This window comes from Lepidochelys olivacea, assembly GCF_965140295.1.
Source record: "Lepidochelys olivacea isolate rLepOli2 genome assembly, chromosome: 23".
Lineage (NCBI taxonomy): Eukaryota > Metazoa > Chordata > Testudines > Cheloniidae > Lepidochelys > Lepidochelys olivacea.
The window spans coordinates 13,127,706-13,149,957 of record NC_140433.1 but is presented as its reverse complement, the minus strand read 5'-3'; the positions used below and the strand labels follow the sequence as shown (position 1 = coordinate 13,149,957).

The window sequence follows — 22,252 nt, the reverse complement described above, 5'->3', positions numbered from 1 at the left end:
TGAGTGGTTCGTTACCCGGTGTGCTACACCCAATAATCACAACGGGGTGGAGAAGCAGAAAAGTTTATTTGAAGCTTCAAATAGGTACAGGGAGATTTGAATCTCAAATCCTGTACCCAGAGCAGGAAGTTACACAGGCTTTTATACATCCTTTTTCCCAGCATACTTATGCAATAGCAAGCTGCCCCAAGTATCCATATAGCCAGCCAATCCAGTTCCCAGCTAGTTCCCTGGTTCTCTGTATCATTTGTTAAACTATGCATAAAGCTGCTTTATTCAGCATTGTTCTTCCATATCTGCCCTGTGTGGCCTTGCTTAGTTTCAGGCAGTCTGACTCCGCAGCATATTGTTGCAGATCCTCAGCATAACTGCTGCGAGTGCCTCCAGGCGGGGGGGGGGGGCCAAGGACACTTGGGCCTAGTACGCAGAGCTGCTGCGAGTGCCTCCAGGTGGGGGGGGCCAAGGACACTTGGGCCTAGTGCACAGAGCTGCTGCGAGTTCCTCCAGGCGGGAGGGGGGGCCAAGGTCACCTGGGCCTAGTGCGAGGGGGCTTCATCGACACTCGTGGTCTTCCATCCCCTCGAGTTACCTAGTGGCCATGCCCCAGTGTCCCCAACAGCTCTGAGATGGAACGAAAATTGTTAGGGAAGTTGAACAGCCCTATATCCAAGTGGTGGTGCTTAACCAGTCTGTTGGGGAGACGAGGTTGCTGAGAACGGAATGTCTCCATTCTGATTCTTTGAGTGAGCAGTCTGTGCGTCGGGGTCTGAGGACAGATTTGGTTACTGGTAGGTTTCAGAGTAACAGCCGTGTTAGTCTGTATTTGCAAAAAGAAAAGGAGGCACCTGTAGCCAGACAGCCAGCCCCCCCCCCCCCCCCCCCGCCTCAGACCAGCATTGCTGGAAACACAGAAGAAAGCCGGAACAGGGCACTTAACATATATTCCAGCACAGCCTTTGAAGCTGTGAAAAGCACAGGTGTGCTGCTGCAATGTGCCTCTGGGAACAGATACAAGGATTAAGCTCACAGCAGGCAGAGGCCCTGTGACAGACATGGCTCTTAGCCCCTACTAAATAGCGTGATGCACACACCCCAACATCCTAGGTGGGAAAATATTTACCCTGATAAAAGAAATGTCCAGTAGTCGACACTTATTGTTTCTCTTCTTTGCAAGTGTAAACTACTCTTGCGAGAGCTGGCGTCACCCCGACAGACCAGCTTCAATTTGGCAGAAGAAAGGAGAAAGAGAATAAAGGAGTACAGAGGTATAAGTAGGGGACCTACAGCACCATGATTTTTGAGTGCTTTTCACTATCTATCTGCTGGTCAGATAAGTGACAGCCTCCCAAGGCTTCTGCAGCTAAGAAGGTCCCTACGCCTTGTTCCTTATTTGTCTTTCCGCGGGATTGAGTGACGGATCCTGGCTTGGCACCGCTGGAATCGAGAGATGCAAGGAGGGTAAGAAGCACCCACACCTGATCTCCTATCTTTAGTGTACACATATTTTGAAATAGAGCTCTATACTTTGTTTTCTTTCTTTGGGATTGTGGCTTCAGTTTTGTAACTTGTTTGTGTGTGTAACATCTCTACATTTAAATAAGTAGGCACTAGCAATTTTGTAACCACATGATTAGAATCTAGCTTAATAAATTTTGGTAACCATTTGTGCATAAGCCTGACTTGTTTTCTCTGGTTTACTGTAAAGCAGCCAACACAATTAAAGAACCTCAGCCGTTTTGGCTCTAAAGCCTGGCCATTAGGTGAGAGTACTAAGAGCCTAGCGTTGAGTTGTGCCGCCTCCACGGGGCAAACTCTTGGGGCACCTGTCAGTCAATCCTGGCTGCCCGCTGCGAAGGAGCTCTGAGCTCTAGCAGTTAAAGTCATGGGTGTGGAGAGGCTCTTAGTGCTGCCATTGGGGCACCTGTCAGTCAGTATTGACTGCCCGCTGCGAAGGAGCTCTGAGCTCTAGCAGTTAAAGTCACGGGTGGTTAGGACCTTGGGGCATCCGTCAGCCTAGCCCGGGCTGCCCGCCGCGAAGGGACAGTGCGTCCTAGCGGTTAAAGTCACGGATGGTATAAACGGGCATAGCTGGCATCTCACCAAACATCCTTGGCCGTCGGCTAACAGGCACCTTAGAGACTAACCAGTTTATTTGAGCATAAGCTTTTGTGAGGTACAGCTCCGATGAATTGCATCCGATGAAGTGAGCTGTAGCTCACGAAAGCTTATGCTCAGATAAATTGGTTACTGGTGTTTCAGTACAGAACAGCTGTAGGGCTGAATGTTTAAGGATGCAGGGGAGAGCAAGCAAACGCTCACGCTCAGACTCTTTAAGACAGTGTCCAGCATTCAAATTGGTAGCAGCTGAGAATCTAAAAGCTAGTGTCTGTGTTGATGCAAATCACCTGACTGACTGGAAGAAGAAAGACTTGGGAATAGCTGATGGCAGAGAGAGGCACGCCCAATCCGCCAGTGAATTCTGTTAAGCAAGAGAAATCCGGGTTTGATCCTACAGGACAAGGAGAAAAAAAGAGAACGTAATTTCGCAAAGGGGAGCCACAGGTTAACCCTAAAAGGCCCAAACCCCAATGGTATTAAGCCAAAGGTGTGGCATGACAAAAACAATTGTAAATGGACAATGGATTTGTTTCAGAGTAACAGCCGTGTTAGTCTGTATTCGCAAAAAGAAAAGGAGTACTTGTGGCACCTTAGAGACTAACCAATTTATTAGAGCATGAGCTTTCGTGAGCTACAGCTCACTTCCTCAGATGCATATCGTGGAAACTGCAGCAGGCTTTATATATACACAGAGAATATGAAACAATACCTCCTCCCACCCCACTGTCCTGCTGGTAATAGCTTATCTAAAGCAGCATCACTTGCCCCATAACCTCAGCCATGCGGAACGCAATGCCATCCACAGCCTCAGAAACAACTCTGACATCATAATCAAAAAGGCTGACAAAGGAGGTGCTGTTGTCATCATGAATAGGTCGGAATATGAACAAGAGGCTGCTCGGCAGCTCTCCAACACGAGTTTCTACAAGCCATTACCCTCTGATCCCACTGAGAGTTACCAAAAGCAACTACAGCATTTGCTCAAGAAACTTCCTGAAAAAGCACAAGATCAAATCCGCACAGACACACCCCTGGAACCCCGACCTGGGATATTCTATCTACTACCCAAGATCCATAAACCTGGAAATCCTGGGCGCCCCATCATCTCAGGCATTGGCACCCTGACAGCAGGATTGTCTGGCTATGTAGACTCCCTCCTCAGGCCCTACGCTACCAGCACTCCCAGCTACCTTCGAGACACCACTGACTTCCTGAGGAAACTTCAATCCATCGGTGATCTTCCTGATAACACCATCCTGGCCACTATGGATGTAGAAGCCCTCTACACCAACATTCCACACAAAGATGGACTACAAGCCGTCAAGAACACTATCCCTGATAATGTCACGGCTAACCTGGTGGCTGAACTTTGTGACGTTGTCCTTACCCGTAACTACTTCACATTTGGGGACAATGTATACCTTCAGATCAGCAGCACTGCTATGGGTACCCGCATGGCCCCACAGTATGCCAACATTTTTATGGCTGATTTAGAACAACGCTTCCTCAGCTCTCGTCCCCTAAAGCCCCTACTCTACTTGCGCTATATTGATGACATCTTCATCATCTGGACCCATGGAAAAGAAGCCCTTGAGGAATTCCACCATGATTTCAACAATTTCCATCCCATCACCAACCTCAGCCTGGTCCAGTCCACACAAGAGATCCACTTCCTGGACACTACAGTGCTAATAAACAATGGTCACATAAACACCACCCTATACCGGAAACCTACTGACCGCTATTCCTACCTGCATGCCTCCAGCTTTCACCCTGACCACACCACACGATCCATCGTCTACAGCCAAGCTCTGCGATACAACCGCATTTGCTCCAACCCCTCAGACAGAGACAAACACCTACACGATCTCTGTCAAGCTTTCTTACAACTACAATACCCACCTGCAGAAGTAAAGAAACAGATTGATAGAGCCAGAAGAGTTCCCAGAAGTCACCTACTACAGGACAGGCCTAACAAAGAAAATAACAGAACGCCACTAGCCGTCACCTTCAGCCCCCAACTAAAACCCCTCCAACGCATTATTAAGGATCTACAACCTATCCTAAAGGATGACCCAACACTCTCACAAATCTTGGGAGACAGGCCAGTCCTTGCCTACAGACAGCCCCGCAACCTGAAGCAAATACTCACCAACAACCACATACCACACAACAGAACCACTAACCCAGGAACTTATCCTTGCAACAAAGCCCGTTGCCAATTGTGCCCACATATCTATTCAGGGGACACCATCACAGGGCCTAATAACATCAGCCACACTATCAGAGGCTCGTTCACCTGCACATCCACCAATGTGATATAGGCCATCATGTGCCAGCAATGCCCCTCTGCCATATACATTGGTCAAACTGGACAGTCTCTACGTAAAAGACTAAATGGACACAAATCAGATGTCAAGAATTATAACATTCATAAACCAGTCGGAGAACACTTCAATCTCTCTGGTCATGCAATCACAGACATGAAGGTCGCTATCTTAAAACAAAAAAACTTCAAATCCAGACTCCAGCGAGAAACTGCTGAATTGGAATTCATTTGCAAATTGGATACTATTAATTTAGGCTTAAATAGAGACTGGGAGTGGCTAAGTCATTATGCAAGGTAGCCTGTTTCCTCTTGTTTTTTCCTAACCCCCCCCCCCAGATGTTCTGGTTTAACTTGGATTTAAACTTGAAGAGTGGTCAGTTTGGATGAGCTATTACCAGCAGGAGAGTGAGTTTGTGTGTGTGTGGGGGTGGGGGGGATGTGAGAAAACCTGGATTTGTGCAGGAAATAGCCCAACTTGATTGTCATGCACATTGTGTAAAGAGTTGTCACTTTGGATGGGCTATCACCAGCAGGAGAGTGAATTTGTGTGGGGGGGTGGAGGGTGAGAAAACCTGGATTTGTGCTGGAAATGGCCCACCTGATGATCACTTTAGATAAGCTATTACCAGCAGGACAGTGGGGTGGGAGGAGGTATTGGTTCATATTCTCTGTGTATATATAAAGCCTGCTGCAGTTTCCACGATATGCATCTGAGGAAGTGAGCTGTAGCTCACGAAAGCTCATGCTCAGATAAATTGGTTAGTCTCTAAGGTGCCACAAGTCCTCCTTTTTAATGGATTTGTTGTTATTGCTAATGGTGATTTTTAGAACTAATGGTTTGCTATAACCAAAAACTGTAAAAATGTACAATGTGCCTAATCTTTTGGAAAATCCCATGAACATGTTGAAAGTGATATCTACGAAGACACCTTATGTTAAAAGGCCTTGTAATGCTAATGTTGACCTGTTAATGCCTGTAAACAGTATTGGAGATTTCACAGGAGAAAAGACATTCGAGACCTGAAAAACCGAAGTCTTCTCTGTTTGGCTGGTTTGGTTTGCAGAGGAACCCGAGCCTTGGGCTGTAACTGCCCTTGCTCTAAGCAATGTGTCCTGAATTGGTACTCTCAGTTGTGTCCCACCAAGGGCAGCATCCTTACAATGGTTAACTAGGTCGCGAACAAAGGCTCTTTGCTCCCGGTTTGGTAGCCCCAGGGCAAAGCCCATCTCCGGGACATTTGCTATCTGCGGCCAACTAACGACCATGGATGGCCCAGCCCTCGCAGGAAGCCAGCCGACAGCCAAGGACTGAGGAGGGGTGGGAGGCAGGGGCTCGCCTGGGGAACCTGAACAAAGAGGGAGCAGAGGGACAGAGTGGGGTACAGGGGGGCACCGCTTGGCTGGGGCTCTGGGGAGCCAGGCTGGACCTGAATGTAACATTTTTCTCTCTGGGCAAACCCAGGACTTCCTGTGGTGGGTGCAGTGGCCTCCTAGCCCCTTCTGTGTGCCCGCGCAGCGGGGTGCCCTGCAGAGGCTGGCAGAGGGGCGCGTTGCTCCCCAAGATTGTAACCAGGCTCCCTCAGGGTCTGCTTCAGTGGGACTTGGCGAACAGCGCTCGTGACGGGAAGCCAGGGGGCTGCTGGCCCAGGGGTCCAGCCTAAGGAGGCGGGGGAGCCATGGGGCTTGCCCTGAAGGAAGAGTGAGACCCCCAGGGAGTCTGGCGCATTGACGAGGGCTCCTAGAGGCTGCTCCAAAGCTGGGCCCATAGCCCAGATCCTCTTTCCCAGTATCACCTCCAGTGCCACTTGTTATGGGGATGTCTGATTATGAAAACCAAGACCCCAGTAAAAGAAAAAAGGTTTCCCTGATCCCAAAGGACCAAGCCCCAGACCCAGGTCAAATGATAACTTAGATCTTACCCCAAATACACACTTATAGCCAATTCTTATTAATTAAACTAAAATTTATTAAAAAAGAAAAGAGAGAGCGTTGGTTGAAAGATCAATATACAGACAGATTTGAGTTCAATTTCTTGAGGTCCAGATACATAGCAAAGACGGTGAGTTTATAGTTGCCAAAAGTCCTTTTAGAAATCGTCCATAGGTTATAGGCCAATGTCCATATTCAGGGTGACTCCAGTCAGCGACAGGGGCTCTCAGTTCTCAATTCCCCAAGGCAGGGCCAGCGGGTGAAATGGTGCCTGCCGGGGCAATTGTGCGCTCCCGCAGGACACCGCACTGCCGAAATGCCGTCACCGAGGAGAGCCGCCCGCCGAAACGCATTTCCGCGGCGGGGTGTCTGGCACCCGCCACAGCCTTCTGGGAACAGGAATATGCTATTTCCACAGAAATGCTGGGGACCACTGGCTTAGGGTTTCCCCTTCTTGAAACCCAAAGGAGATCTGTGATGAAGAAGGATCGTGTCCCCGGGGGTTTTTATACATTTCCAGCAGCCTCTTGGCCTGAGAAAACAGTAGGCTTAACTTTCCTTCTCCCAAACGTCATGGCAATTAACATAGGGTAATTAGCAGAGGGAATCCATTAAGCAGTTCAGATACAGGTTACCACAACCTTCAAAGAGACATATAGACAATAATACTGTTTCACTCAAGTGTCTTCCTAAATGTTAATATTCCTTTTTTGATCTTTGAATCAAAGCTACAGCCATAGACAAGACTCGTTTGCTCACATCACAAGACCTGAGCAAACATCTCCCCTTCCATCTCTAACAATGCAGGCTGGCATTTCAAAACTCTATTCCCTTACATCTCTTCCGAACCAGTCTCTAAAGTTCGGCCGTGGGTCATGTCAGTTTGTGAGTTAATTAACTCTTTCTGGCCCTGTGTCACCTTTCAATGAGATATTAATATTACACTCGTAATGTCACAACCATCCAACATAGAGGAGAAACTGAGGCAAACATGGTATTTGTACAAATTATTTACAGCAAATTCCCACTCTGTCACAGGGAAGCCCGGCCGGGGAGCAGGGACGGAGTCACTGTGGGGTGTTTGTATGTTCCCCAGCCTGGGGGCAGCAGCAGCCGCTGGAGATTCAGAGCAGAGGGAGGGGGGATCCCTGCCCCCAGGGGGAGCTGCAGAGCAGGGGGCTTTTCCCAGGGGGATGCTCCCCCGGGCTGCCCGCACTCAGGGGACACACAGAGGAGTCGGGGCCCAGGGGCTGCCAAGTTGGCACCATCCCCAGCCACGAAAATCCATCCCCTCCCCCCTGGAAATAACCCTGATGATCAATCCAATGAATCTCCCGCACCGATGGATCTGGGAGGGGAGCGAAGACTCCTGCTTCACACACGAACCCGCCTCGAAAGGAGCAGCCGGAGGCTTCCTCTGGGGCCAGCTGGGCCCATCAGTGGTCACAGCAGTACCCTGGAGCTCCCTGCAAAGCAGCCAGGAGCAACCAGTATGGGAGGCGGGATACCAGGCTAGATGGGCCCGTTGGTCTGAGGCGGTGCGGCCAGGCCTGGCCGGTGCCATGGCACTGTTGGGGGAGGGGGGGCTGGAAATGACAGCCAGGCTGCATCAGACAGTGCCCCATAGCGCTGCGCTAGTCGGGCCAGCCCTGACTGGTCGGGAGAGTGCCCCCTACCGAGCCCCCCACCCTGCAGCCCAGCGCCCCCTAGCTCTACAAATCCCCCAAATCTTCCTTGCTCTGACCCCACTTGGTGCCCTGGAGCCCCCTGACATCCTCCCCATAGAATTTTCTGCTGCCTCTGCCCTGCGGAGTCCCAGCCCCTTGGGTGCTGCCTGGGGTGGGAGGGGCTGGGGGTGGGAACAGACCAGCCGCTCCCGGCACTCACGGCCTGCTGCTCTTTCCCAGGTGGATCGGAATCGCCGGCAGCTCTAGGTCTGACCAGCCCCATCGTCACCGGGGTGCGCGTGGCAGCCGCCGGCCTCCTCTTCCTCGTGGCCTTCGTCTTCTTCAGAGAAACCCGAGCCAGTAAGTGCTCTGCCCAGCGAGGGAAGGGTTAAACCTGCCGCTAAGCAGGGTGGGATGGGGTCACGGCTTGGATGGGGGACTTTGCCGGGAAAGCCAACGAACTGGGTGGGGGCTCAGCAGGGGGCCCTGTGTGAGTAATCCCTGTACAAACACAGCTGTTCCATCCCAGAGATAGCCACATGACAGAGCTGGGTGCGGGGTCCCCATATAACAAGCCCCCGCACCCCACCCCAGAGGTGGCTGCATCTCAGTACTGGGCAAGGGGTCCCTGTATAACGAGCCGCCGGCTCCATGCTTCTCAGGTACCTTGGATGCCAAGGGAGCCACCGGCCTATGGATCAGGTTCCTTATAACGACTCACTAACGAGGGAGGACTGCGGACAAGAAAAGCTTCCTGAGTTAATCTGCCCCCTGCCTGGTGCATGCTATGGTGTTGCGCTGCCCCCTGCTGGTCCAGCCCAGCCCAGCAGGGATCCAGGCTCAGCACCAGCCGCAGAGGGAACACCCCCAGGTATCCTCATCCCTGCTGCCCTGTAGGGGGTGATGGCCGGGCGCTGGTACCAGGGGTTCCCAATCAGCTCATGGGGGATTCTGGTTTGTGTCTGTGACATTCCTCTCCGGTGTTCTCAGGACCAGTGATCAGCTAGGTGTAGCCAGACAGCCAGCCCCCCCACCCTCAGACCAGCATTGCTGGAAACACAGGAGGAAGCAGGAACAGGGCACTTAACATATATTCTAGCACAGCCTTTGAAGCTGTGAAAGCACAGGTGTGCTGCTACAATGTGCCTCTGGGAACAGATACAAGGATTAAGCTCACAGCAGGCAGAGGCCCTGTGACAGACATGGCTCTTAGCCCCTACTAAATAGCGTGATGCACACACACCAACATCCTAGGTGGGAAAATATTTACCCTGATAAAAGAAATGTCCAGTAGTCGACACTTATTGTTTCTCTCCTTTGCAAGTGTAAACTACTCTTGCGAAAGCTGGCGTCACCCCGACAGACCAGCCTCAATTTGGCATAAGAAAGGAGAAAGAGAATAAAGGAGTACAGAGGTATAAGTAGGGGACCTACAGCACCATGATTTTTGAGTGCTTTTCACTATCTATCTGCTGGTCAGATAAGTGACAGCCTCCCAAGGCTTCTGCAGCTAAGAGGGTCCCTACGCCTTGTTCCTTATTTGTCTTTCCGCGGAATTGAGTGACCGATCCTGGCTTGGCACCACTGGAATCGAGAGATGCAAGGAGGGTAAGAAGCACCCACACCTGATCTCCTATCTTTAGTAAAAAGAAAAGGAGGACTTGTGGCACCTTAGAGACTAACCAATTTATTAGAGCATGAGCTTTCGTGAGCTACAGCTCACTTCCTCAGTGTACACATATTTTGAAATAGAGCTCTATACTTTGTTTTCTTTCTTTGGGATTGTGGCTTCAGTTTTGTAACTTGTTTGTGTGTGTAACATCTCTACATTTAAATAAGTAGGCACTAGCAATTTTGTAACCACATGATTAGAATCTAGCTTAATAAATTTTGGTAACCATTTATGCATAAGCCTGACTTGTTTTCTCTGGTTTACTGTAAAGCAGCCAACACAATTAAAGAACCTCAGCCGTTTTGGCTCTAAAGCCTGGCCATTAGGTGAGAGTACTAAGAGCCTAGCGTTGAGTTGTGCCGCCTCCACGGGGCAAACTCTTGGGGCACCTGTCAGTCAGTATTGACTGCCCGCTGCGAAGGAGCTCTGAGCTCTAGCAGTTAAAGTCACGGGTGGTTAGGACCTTGGGGCATCCGTCAGCCTAGCCCGGGCTGCCCGCCGCAAAGGGACAGTGCGTCCTAGCGGTTAAAGTCACGGATGGTATAAACGGGCATAGCTGGCACCTCACCAAACATCCTTGGCCGTCGGCTAACAGTGGGGCAGGATCCCTGGGGAGGGGTGGAGCTTGTGGGGGCTCCACCCACATGGAGCAGGGCCTGATTGACAGCTGCTGCTGGGCAGGACTAAGGAGAAGGTCCCAGAGGTAGCTAGTGTCAGCTGAGCTTCTTGCCTCCCTCCCCATCTGCTCCCTGGGGGACACTCACCTCCCCTCCCCCTCTAGTTCAGGGACTCCCTCTGTGTGCCCCCCCATTCTCCCTTCCCAGGCCCGGGGCTTTGTGTGTCTCCCCTTCACTTCTCCATCAGACCTTCCCAGCCAGTGACCTGCAGGAAATCCCCACCCACTCCTGGCTCACTAGACCCCACTCCCCTCCCAGAGCCAGGGTGAGAACCCAGGAGTCCTGACTCCCAGCCCCCCTCCCCCGCCCTAGCCCCTAGACTCTGCTGCCATCTCTGTGTCTCCGTTGCTGTGGGGTGGGGGAGGGGTGGCTGTGCCCATCTCTGAGCCCCCTGGCTGGACAGAGGGGTCAGAGCTGGGTGTGGGGTCCTGCTCCGGGCCGGCCGGGGGCGCAGCTCAGCGGGTGTCTCTGTCCATCCACGAAGGGAAACGGACGCAGACCCCGGTTAAGTGTCTCCTGTTCCCCTGACCCCAACTTTGACCCACATGGACCCCAGGAACCCCCTCACATCGAAACCTCCCCCCCCTTTGGGGTTGGGCTGCTGGGAGGGGGGTGGGCTTATGGGATCATCAGCTGGGATTGCAGTGTGTGTGTGTGTGTGTTGGGGGGTGTCAAGGTTCCTCCCCCACTCTGAACTCTCGGGTACAGATGTGGGGACCTGCATGAAAAACCTCCTAAGCTTATCTTTACCAGCTTAGGTCAAAACTTCCCCAAGGTACAAAATATTCCACCCTTTGTCCTTGGATTGGCCGCTACCACCACCAAACTAATACTGGTTACTGGGGAAGAGCTGTTTGGACGCGTCCTTCCCCCCAAAATACTTCCCAAAACCTTGCACCCCACTTCCTGGACAAGGTTTGGTAAAAAGCCTCACCAATTTGCCTAGGTGACTACAGACCCAGACCCTTGGATCTTAAGGACAATGAACAATCCTCCCAACACTTGCACCCCCCCTTTCCTGGGAAATGTTGGATAAAAAGCCTCACCAATTTGCATAGGTGACCACAGACCCAAACCCTTGGATCTGAGAACAATGAAAAAGCATTCAGTTTTCTTACAAGACGACTTTTAATAAAAAAATAGAAGTAAATGGAAATAAAGAAATCCCCCCTGTAAAATCAGGATGGTAGATATCTTACAGGGTAATTAGATTCAAAAACATAGAGAACCCCTCTAGGCAAAACCTTAAGTTACAAAAAAGATACACAGACAGAAATAATTATTCTATTCAGCACAATTCTTTTCTCAGCCATTTAAAGAAATCATAATCTAACGCATACCTAGCTAGATTACTTACTAAAAGTTCTAAGACTCCATTCCTGGTCTATCCCCAGCAGAAACCAGCATATAGACAGACACACAGACCCTTTGTTTCTCTCCCTCCTCCCAGCTTTTGAAAGTATCTTGTCTCCTCATTGGTCATTTTGGTCAGGTACCTTTAGCTTCTTAACCCTTTACAGGTGAGAGGAGATTTCCTCTGACCAGGAGGGATTTCAAAGGGGTTTACCCTCCCCTTTATATTTATGACGGGGGGGGGGGGTTGGTGCACACACACGAATACCTCAGTGACTCCCCTCCCAGCCCCAGGAGCCCGACCCCAGTGTCCAGGGACTCACCTACGCCGAGCTGGACGGCCAGGTGCTGCAAGCCAAGCGGGGGGTCCGTCCCCAGCCCCCGAGCCCACCCAGCCCCACGTGTACGCCATGAGCCGGGGGCCCCACAGTGAGAGCCCCCCGCAGCCATGGGGCGCCGGCCCCCAGGGGGCGACAGACTCACCCCCCTGCAGTGCCAGCCCCAAAGAACTCTGCCTCTAGGGAAGATTCAGGGGGAACGCTGCCCTCCCCCCACTGCAGCCCCTTCCCATCAAGCTGCTGTCCCCTTGCCCTGCCTAGGCCCACATGTGGGGGGCCAGGAGGAGCTCAGCACCGGGAGTGGGAGGGGACACATTGAGGTAGCTTTTATATTATTTTGCACCCTGTTAATTTCCAGATTTGTAATAAACACGGAACCACAAACCAGACCCCCCCCAGGTAGCCCCCAGCCCCTTCTCCCTGCGCTGGGAGTGTGTCACACCTAGGGGAGATGGGATTGCTCAGGGGGGATGGACGCGGCAGTGGGCCCCTCCTGCTCTAACCACTATACCCCAGTGCCCTCCCAGAACTGGGATATATTACCGGGTCGCTGCCGGGAAGTCGGGTTTATGCTGAGTTTCACTGGCAGTAACAGAAACAGAAAGTGAGCGCTGGCTCTGGACACACTTCCCCTTTTCATGGATTTTTCAGTGGCTTCTTTAGCAATTTAGGATCTAAAGTTATCCCTCCCTCCCCAGGGCCAGAACCCACGGCCCCTCTGTCCCATCTCTGTCTCTGTCTCACACCACTTGGCTAAGAATAGCATCTGCAGCGACACAACCTGGGAAGGAAGTTGGCCAGGGCCCTCCACCCTCATGCTTCAGGGCAGGCGCTGGGCCCAGCCGGGTCAGGAAGGAACCTCTGCCCCGTTCCATGGGAGAGAGTCACTCCATGGCGGGGGGGGGGGCACTGTGTGTGTGTCGGGGGGATCCCTTCTCTGCTCTGAGCTGCTGCTCCAGGGAGGCTAGATGGGCCTGTTGGAAATGGTCAGGGCAGCCTGAGCCTGGGCACCTCTTGACCTCTTGAGATTGCTCCTTTCCCAGCTTGTCCCCGGATGGGGCAGCTCCCATATGGGGCAGTTCCCATGTGGGGCTGGGAGGTGATGGGGGGACGGGACCGGGCATCTGTAGGAGGGGATGTGGTTTGCTGGGCGTTGCAGGGAGCTGGCTTTGCTCTGACCGTGGTAGATTTGGCCTGGAATTGCAGAGAAACCATCTGATGGGAAGAAAGGGGCCAAGCGCATCACGGGCTTCCTGGGGCTGCAGCCCGCGGTGCAGTTCCTCATTCCGCTCGCACTCGGGCCTCAGGCTCAGTGGAGCTGGACACCGGGGTGTAAGAGGCAGCCCTGAAGGGCCCCCCACTGCCCCATTATGACATCTGCTCTCACGCTCCTCCTCCTCGGTGAGTATCGGAGACAGCCAGAGCGTGTGCCCATGGTGGGGATCTGAGACCAGGGCGTGTGTCTATGGGGGGGCGGGAATCTGAGACGAGGGCGGATACCCATGTGGGGGATCTGGGACCAACGTATAGGATCCACTTTCTCTGGGATGTGACCCCTAACTCCACTTTGCTTTCCAGGCTGCTGGCTGGCCAGGCACAGCGAGGTGCGGGGAGGTGAGTTTTGGTCTGTGGGGAAGATGATAACACCAGGGACGGGAGAGGGGATGCATGAGGTGGGGAAAAGAACAACTGAGCCCTTCCCCAAAACTCAACCCAAACTCCCCCTGTCAGCTCAGAACCAGCCCTGTTCTTCTGTGCACCCCGCCTCCAACCCCATGGAGTCACTAGAAGCAGAATCTGGCTCCCGGGGTCTGACGAAGCAGACGGGAACCATCCCCTGGTTCAATGTCCTGCCCCCACAGGCTGTGGGGGACAACACGTGGATTTATTTCAGCTCATACAAACACTAACAGCGCCCGTCCGTGGACTCTAGATCCCCTCAGGGGAACCAAAACATTCATGGTCAGTGCAGTCGTGGGGGAGAACCCCCCAGATCCACCCCTGCCCCCAGATCCACCCCCCACAGCTCCCTCCCCTGCACTCACAGCCCAGCCCCCCCACCCTTCCCAAGGCCTGGGGAAAGGTGGGTCTTGTGTGACTCCTGACGGTCACAGACTGTATTTCCAACCCCGGGGTTGGGGGCAGAGTTCCAGGGGGCCCACAGGTCAGGCTCCCTGGCTGGCCTCGGGTGGGGCTGGAGTGGCAGGTGATCTCTCATGCAGCCGGGTCCTGAGCTACAAAGGGTGAACCCCCTGCCCCCGAGCCCCATGGGCAGGCAGTGCCAACCCGGGTAGGGGCAGACTCCTAAAGAGGCTGAATGATGGATGGACTGAATTGGGGCCGGGGGGAGGAGGGGATGGGGTGTCTCTCCTGTTTGACTCCTGTCTCTTCTTGAAAGCAGGGCGTGAATTTCTCAAACCCACTGTCTGGGTGAGCCCCAGCCGGGTGGTGGCGCTCGGGGGAAGCGTCACCATCCGCTGTGAGGGTTCATATCCGGGCTGGGAGTTCTTTCTGCGTAAAGCTGGACACCCTGACCGGCAGCTGCAGACGGTGCCTGATGGGACCGTGGCTGAATTTCCCATCCCCAGTGTCGGCTGGGAAGATGGAGGGACCTACACCTGTGACTATCGCTCCATGACGGATCAGAATCGCTGCTCATATCCCAGCGACCCCGTTGAGATCATTGTAGGAGGTGAGGGAGGGGCCCGGCTCAGCGGCCCGGCTCCCAGCCCCAAACCCAGCCAGACCCTCAGGGTCTCTGCACCAATGGGACGCTCAGAGCCAGGCTCTGCCCTGAGCCCTGGGCCCAGCAGAGCGGACGTGGGGAGCCGGGGATGGAGTCACTGGCGGGTTCCCAGCCAGGGAGGAGAAGCAGCCACTGGAGATCTGGGGCAGAGGAAGAGGGGATCCCTGCCTCCAGGGGGAGCTGCAGAGCAGGGGGGCTTTTTCCAGGTAACACATCAGTTACGGGGTGATGGGCGGAGCTGAAGGTTATAAACCTCAGTGGATAGTAGAGACTTGCACAGTCCCCTACAAGTCAGTGGTGGTACTGAGCATAGAACCCAGGAGTCCTGGCCCCCATCTGCCCTGCTCTCACTGACTAGACCCCATTCCCCTCCTAGAGCTGGGGAGAGAACCCAGGAGTCCTGGCTCCCAGCCCCCCCAGCAGAGAAGCCAGGGCGTGAATGGACCCTAGAGACTGGACTGGCCTGTCACCCGCTAGGGAGCAGAGCTCTGGCCCCCAGGGGCTGGGGTTGCTCCGTGTCTCATGCTGTTAGCCCAGGGCTCAGAGGAAACTCTGGGCCCCTGTGGAAAGGCATCCAGGAGCCCGTCCCCAGGACTGCCGGGTCTGACCCCCACGGAGGCCGCGTGGTGAGGACGGGTCCCAGGACTGGGTGACGGGGCCTGCGTCTCACGGCCTGTCTGCTTCCCCCTGCAGAGCCCAGCTACCCCAAACCCAGCATCTCCCTGAGCCCCAGCGGGGGGGTCTCCCTGGGGGGAGCCGTGTCCGTCTGGTGTTGGGGGCAGCGCCAGGGCGTGCGGTTCGTGCTGAACAAAGAGGGACGCCATTTCCCAGCTGTGGATTCGAGTGGGTCTGGGGCTGTGTTTTTCATCAGCAACGTGAGCCGGGAGCACGGCGGGAGATACAGCTGCTCCTATCAGAACAGATTGGAGCCGTTCGCCGTGTCGTCCCCCAGCGACCCCGTGGATCTGGCAGTGACAGGTGAGGGGCCCGGCTCGGCGTCCCCGTTCCCAGCCCCACCCCCAGCCCGACCCTCACGGGGGCTCAGTGCCAATGGGACCCTCAGAGCCAGGCTGTGCCCTGAGCCCTGACCCCGCAGTGGGGACGCCCGGCTGGGGAGCGGGGACAGAGTCACTGGGGGGTTCCCCAGCCAGGGAGGAGCAGCAGCCCCTGGAGGCTCGGGGCAGGGAGGCGACTTTAACGCTGCCCCTTGTGCGTAGGAACCGTGAGTCGCTATTTAATCCCGTGATGGCATCCCCTCTGTTCTCCAGGCCCCAGCCGGGGCTGAATGAGGCAGGGGCTGCAGGAGAAGCGGGGGCTTGGTGGACACGGCTCTGGGCTGGGACCCAGGAGATCTGGCCCAGCTCCTGGCGCAGCCACAGACTCTGTGTGATGGGAGCACATCACAGTTTTCAAAAGTGTCCTTCCTTGAGGGGGGGGACGGGGACGACTCAATCTTGGGGGATCTCAGGCCGAGTGCCCACAAACCGGGACGCCCACAGTTAGTGGAGATTTCTGCAAATGCTGGCCTCAATAGTGCTGCATCCCTTGTGTTAGGGGCGCATGTAGGGGCCCCCCCCCCATGATCAGGGCCCCATTTTGCCAGGCGCGGCATAAACATAGAGTGAAAAGACAGTCCCCGCCCCTGGGAGCTCACGAAGGAAAGTGAATCTGTCTGTGACTCAGTTTCCCTCTGTGTAGAATGGGGATAAAGACCCCTTCCTGCCTCCCAGGGGGCTGACTCCCTTCCTGTGTGGAGCATGTGCTCTGCGGAGCCGGACGCCAGAGACAAGCTTGTGAGTCGCTCTGTGTTCAGGGCAGGCTGGACTCAGGGAATGAGGCAGGGCCAGACACGGGCATATGAGGATCCCAAGTACGAGGGAGCTGAGGCTCGGTGTCTGTGGGGCTGGGAGCGCAGCTTGCAGGGCCGGGATTCTGGGTCAGGGGGACTCTGGGATCTGGGAGAGAATCTCTGTCCAGGACCCCTGGATCTGCCCGGGCTGGGGAGACTGGGGCTGGGTGAGTCCCTGGGTCTGGCTCTCACAGCCTGTCTCCTGTGTGCAGATCCCATCTTACCCAGACCCTCCATCCCACTGAGATCACCGCCCCAGGGGCAGACGTCACCATCCGGTGTCAGGGGGCAGAGCCGGGACGTGAGGTTCTTCCTGTACAAGGCTGGAGACCTGAACCCGCCGCGACACATGGACCCTGCTGGGGACGGGGCCGAGTTCCGCATCCCCACCGTGGGCCGGCAGCACGGAGGGAGCTACGGCTGCAGCTACCGGCCCCGAACAGAGCCCTTCTGGGGTGTCAGGGGACCCCCTGACCTTCCCCCGAATAGATGTTCTGCCTCTGGCTGCGCCCTGGTCCCCAGGGCCCTGGCCACCGCCCAACTGTGGGGGGCAGCAGGTGATGTTCCAGCCTCCCCCCGCGCACTGCCTGGCTGTGTTTGGCAGCAGCCAAGATACCCTGGGGATGGGCTCACTGCGCAGCAGACAGGCTGGGGCAGAGGTACCTGTGGGGGTGGACAGAGGGGTTCTGTGGGGAGAGGGAGCTGAGGTGGTTCCCTGTTGTTGGGGGCTAAGACCCTGAGGCTCTGATTGTCCCCATCCCCTGGCCCGGGGCTGGAGTGCCCGGTGTTTCAGGGGGCAGTTGGTCCACCTGGGAGTCCCCTTCACTGGGGAACTGAGGCTTAGCCCCCTGGGGCAGTAGGACACAGCCTCCCCTTTGGGGGTCCAGCCCCAGGGAGGCCCCAGAGCCACAGTGTCTGGGAAACCCCAAGAGGGGGGCTGAGCCGGATCTGCTGGACAGGGGGTTGGGGGCTCCACTCCTGGGGCAGAGCCAGCTGCTGAACTCCCCGTCCGAGCCACCAAGTGACTCTTCCCTTCCCCCTGCATCAGCCCCCCACGTATTTCTCCTACACCAACATTGCCCACCTGGGGCTGGGTGCCTTGGTCCTGCTCGTCCTGTGGTTGATCCTGGCAGAGGCCTATTACAGCCGCCCGAGGGGGGCACCCTAGGTGAGATGACCCCCCCCTTCTGTGCTCCTTGCTCCCCCCAGGGGCTGGGCCCAGGCCAACACGGGCCCCTCTAACCTGCCATCTCTCTGTGCCTCCAAGATCCTGGATCTGGCTGTGCAGGGAAGAGAATCTCCCCGGGGGACAAGTGGCTTCCCTGTGGGGTGCTGAGATGCCGACACAAACCCCTCGGCTCCCAAACACTCCTGCCTCAGAGATTCCCTCCCCTGAAACAGCTCCCAACCTGACAGTGGTGTGATGGGTTCAGTCACAGAGATCCCCTTGGGACTGTCCCCTGATGTGCTGAAAGTACCTCTGAGCCCTTTTTCTCTGCCAGTTGGGCCTCCAGAACCCTGCCTTGTTAAGCCAGACACTCAAGCCTGCTGCAAACACAGACCCAGGGTCTGAACAAGCTTCATCAACAGCAAGTTCCAGTCTGTGGTTGAGACAATGCCACAATATCACTTTAGGAAAGTCCGTTTGTCGTAGTTCTCCAACACCAGCTTTGACTCCAAATGTCACATTTCCACCGTCACCACAAAAGCTGACCCTCACTTCCAATAACAGTTCTTTAGTGAACCCGCAATGCAGCAAGCATTTCAAGACTTCCCCTTTAATGGCTGCTGCTCTTGCGCTTGGAGCTCGATCAAGTCCGGAGGAAACGTAAGAGGCCTCATGATCCCATCTCTGCTGGGTTTCCAAAAAATGATGAGAGTCGAGTTGCCAGCGAGAGTAGCCGATTCGTCGACAAGTACTGTCTTTTTCCCCTTATGGTCGATGATTGTGTTGGCAATTCTCTTTTTCATTTCAGTGGCTACGTGATTGATGATGTCTACACAAACTATTCTACTATGCAACAAATGCCCCATTTCCGATCCGTTGACTTGCTGCAGGTCAGTGAGGCTCTCGTGGCCACTGTGGGGTCGATTCGTTTTGGCAATGTAGTCGGCTCTTCGGAATACACGAGCAGTAGTTTCAAATGCTGCTTCTTCGCTTTTAGCAGTCAGAGGAAAAAGAGTTTCTCTCTTAGCCCTGGCTTGAATTTTTTCAGCCGCCATGTGAGCTGCAGATTTCTTATGTTCATTTATTTGTCTGTGACGGGAGGGCCTCTCTGTCTCTTTATTCTTTCCGTACGAGGCTATTTCACAAGAGGCCCGCTTTGGAGAGATGCTGACCCCTCTTGCAGAATGGAGCTCCAAATCTGAAACGTCATGACATGCGGTGCACGCAACTGCACCGCCCGAAGCAAAAAAGGCAGTTGGTTTTCTTTTTGAACGCCTCAAATTGCATTTTTGAGGGTAAGGTGGGGGGAGTTTATTAGCAAAAACTATGTCACTAGGAGGGCAGTGAGGCACTGGAAGGGGTTCCCTAGGGAGGTGGTGGAATCTCCTTCCTTCGAGGGTTTTTAAGGTGGCTCCCAGCTGGGATGATTTAGTTGCTCCTGCTTTGAGCAGGGGGTTGGATTAGAACCTCCTGAGGTCTCTTCCAACCCTGATCTTCTATGGTTGCAGGGGTGGGTGTGTTGGGGTGTTGGTGGATTCACACACACTCACACACGCCCCAGTGACTCTCTCCCCTCCCAGCCCCAGAAGCCCGACCCTGCAGCCGACGGACTCACTTACGCCGAGCTGGACGGCCCGGTGCTGCAGGCCAAGCCGGGGAGCCCGGCCCTTGCCCACGAGCCTGCCCAGCCCAGCCTGTACGCCGCGATCAATGTGAGCTGGGGGACCCCGCAGTGAGAGCCCCCCGTAGCCATGGGGCACCAGACCCCAGGGGGCAACAGACTTACCCTCCTGCAGCGACAGCCCCAGAGAACCCTGCTTCTAGGGAAGATTTAGGGGGGATGCCCCAGGCTGCCCTCCCCCCGCTGCAGCCCCATCCCATTGAGCTGCTGTCCCCCTTCCCCTCCCAGAACAATATTTGGGGACCTGGGGGACGGCTCAGCACCGGGACAGGGAGGGGACACATTGAGGCAGCTTTTATGTGATTTTGCATCCTGTTAGTCTCCAGATTTGTAATAAACACTGAACCACAAACCAGCCCCCCCAGGTAGCCACAGCCCCCCTCTCCCTGCGCCGGGAGTGTATGTCACACCTAGGGGAGATGGGATTGTTTGTGGGGGAGTGCTGCGCCCTTCCTGCTCTAACCACTAGACCCCAGTCCCCTCCCAGAGCCGGGGTATATTACAGGGTCGCTGCCAGGGAATCAAGTTGATGCTGAGTTTCACTGGCAGTGGCAGTAACAGAAAAAGAAAGTGAGCGCCGGCTCTGGACACACTTCCCCTTTTCATGGATTTTTCAGCTGCTGCTTCAGCAACTTAGGATCTAAATGTATCCGTCCCTCCCCACCTCACAGGGGCCCAAAACCACCCCCCAGACTTCCAGCCCTCTGTCCCGTCTGCAGCGCCACTACCTGGAAGGGAGGTTGGGCAGGTCCCTCCACCCTCATGCTCCAGGGCAGGCACTGGCCCCAGCCTGGTCAGGAAGGAACCTCTGCCCTGCTCCACGGGAGAGGGTCACTCCGTGGGGGGCACTGTGTGTATGTGGGGGGGATCCCTCCTCTGCTCTCATCTGCGGCTCCAGGGAGGCTAGACGGGCCTGTTGGAAAAGGTCAGGGCAGCCTGGGCACCACTTGAGATTCCCCCGTTCCCAGCTGGTCCCCGGACTGGGCAGCTCCCATGTGGGGCTGGGAGGTGATGTGGGGTGCGGGGGGGACCAGGCAGCTGCAGGAGGGGATGTGGTTTGGTGGGTGTTGCAGGGAGCTGGCTTTGCTCTGACAGCGGTAGATTTGGGCTGGAGATTGCAGAGGAACCATCTGATGGGAAGAAAGGGGCCAAGCACATCACGGGCTTCCTGGGGCTGCAGCCCCCGGCGCAGTTCCTCATTCCGCTCACACTCGGGTCTCAGGCTCAGTGGAGCTCAGCAGTGGGGTGTTGTGGGAGAGCTGAGGGGCCCCCCACTGCCCCATCATGGCGTCTGCTCTCACCGTCCTCTTCCTCGGTGAGTATCAGACACACCCAGGGTGTGTGCCTATGGGGGGGTATCTGAGACCAGGGCGTGTGCCCACAGGAGGGTGAATCTGAGACCAGGGTATGTTCCTGTCATGGAGTGTGGGGGAGTCCGGGGCCTGTACCCCTCTTCCTGGGATTCACTGTGACTCTCAGCCAGCCAGTAAAGCGGAAGGTTTATTGGAGAACAGGAACACAGTCCACAACAGAGCTTGTGGGTACAACCAGGACCCCTCAGTCCAGTCCTTCTGGGGGAGCAGGGAGCTCAGACCCCAGCCCTGGGGTTCCCTGCGTTCCTCCACCCAGCCCCAAACTGAAACCAAACCCCCTTCCCCCCCCTGCAGGCTCCATCCTGTAGCCTCTGTCCACATTCCCGGGCAGAGGTGTTACCTCCCCCTCCCCCTCCTGGCTCAGGTGACAGGCTCTCAGGTCTCCCATCCCCAGTGAAACTCCCCTGCCACATTCCCAGGGCAACACTCCCCCCTCCCTGCTGCGTCACAGTTCCCCATGGGGGAAGGGGGATCCGAGACCCTGGCGTGTGCCCATGTGGGGATCTGAGTCCAGGGTGTAGGATCCAGTCACTCTAGGATCTGGTCCCTAATGGCCCGTCTCCTTTCCAGGCTGCTGGCTGGTCGGCCGGAGTGGGGTGTCGGGAGGTGAGTATCTTTGGGGAATGGGGCAGCTGGGGGAATTTCCACATTAATGATGAGGGACGTGGATCGGGGTTGAGGGGCAAAGATCCCCTAAAGGGATGATCCTGTCTGACCTGTGCTCCCTCCCACACCCAGAGGTGGGGACTGAGACCTCACCCCTCTCATTACAGGGATGGGCACCACACAGGGAGAATTTGCCTGCACTCAAAGCTCTGCCCCCCAGGAAATACAGAGTGAAGGCACCAGCCACCCCACAGCGCCCCCGAACTGTGCCCAGGGAGCTGGCCGTAGCCCCGGGGAATGGGTCAGTCAGAGCAGGGCTGTAAGAAGGGGACACACAGCGGGACTGGAGCAAGGCACTTGTTGTGTCTCACCCTCGGCTTGCTGCACACGCACCTGTCACCGCTTTGCTCGTGGGTCAGGCTCAGCCCGACCTGGCGTTCGGAACGTCCCCTGAATGGCTTTGGAAATATCCCGTCCCCAAAGGGGCCCCCGGCACCGGGCAGAGCAGAGCTCCCAGCGGCTGAGAGCGGTTTGGGCCGGAGCAGAGCCGGAGTTTGGGCCCCAGGGATGGGCCGGAAAATGTTAGAACAATCAGGGGATTTTGCAAACACATGTTTTTTTGGGGGGCCTGTTCTGGGAGCCTCTTGCTCAAAGGACCCAAATGTGTCCCATGAAAGCACCCCCTCCCTCCTCTCCCCCGGTGTACAGCACATTGCTGGACAATTGGAGGAAATGTGGTTTTTAGA

General features: G+C 55.4%; 1 protein-coding gene across 1 annotated transcript in view; it reads left to right on the top strand.

Annotated features, from left to right (window-relative positions):
- The first annotated feature begins 644 nt into the window (after positions 1 to 644).
- LOC311511724 (alpha-1B-glycoprotein-like) overlaps positions 645 to 22,252 on the top strand; it is a 28,123-nt gene continuing 6,515 nt past the window's right edge. The window contains exons 1-8 of the mRNA XM_084612545.1: positions 645 to 788; positions 1,175 to 1,458; positions 8,284 to 8,403; positions 13,662 to 13,697; positions 14,482 to 14,775; positions 15,523 to 15,807; positions 16,891 to 17,235; positions 21,471 to 21,506. Coding sequence (XP_084468671.1) covers positions 14,718 to 14,775; positions 15,523 to 15,807; positions 16,891 to 17,235; positions 21,471 to 21,506 — 724 coding nt within the window. The 5' untranslated portion in view covers positions 645 to 788; positions 1,175 to 1,458; positions 8,284 to 8,403; positions 13,662 to 13,697; positions 14,482 to 14,717. The remainder of the gene's footprint in view (positions 789 to 1,174; positions 1,459 to 8,283; positions 8,404 to 13,661; positions 13,698 to 14,481; positions 14,776 to 15,522; positions 15,808 to 16,890; positions 17,236 to 21,470; positions 21,507 to 22,252) is intronic.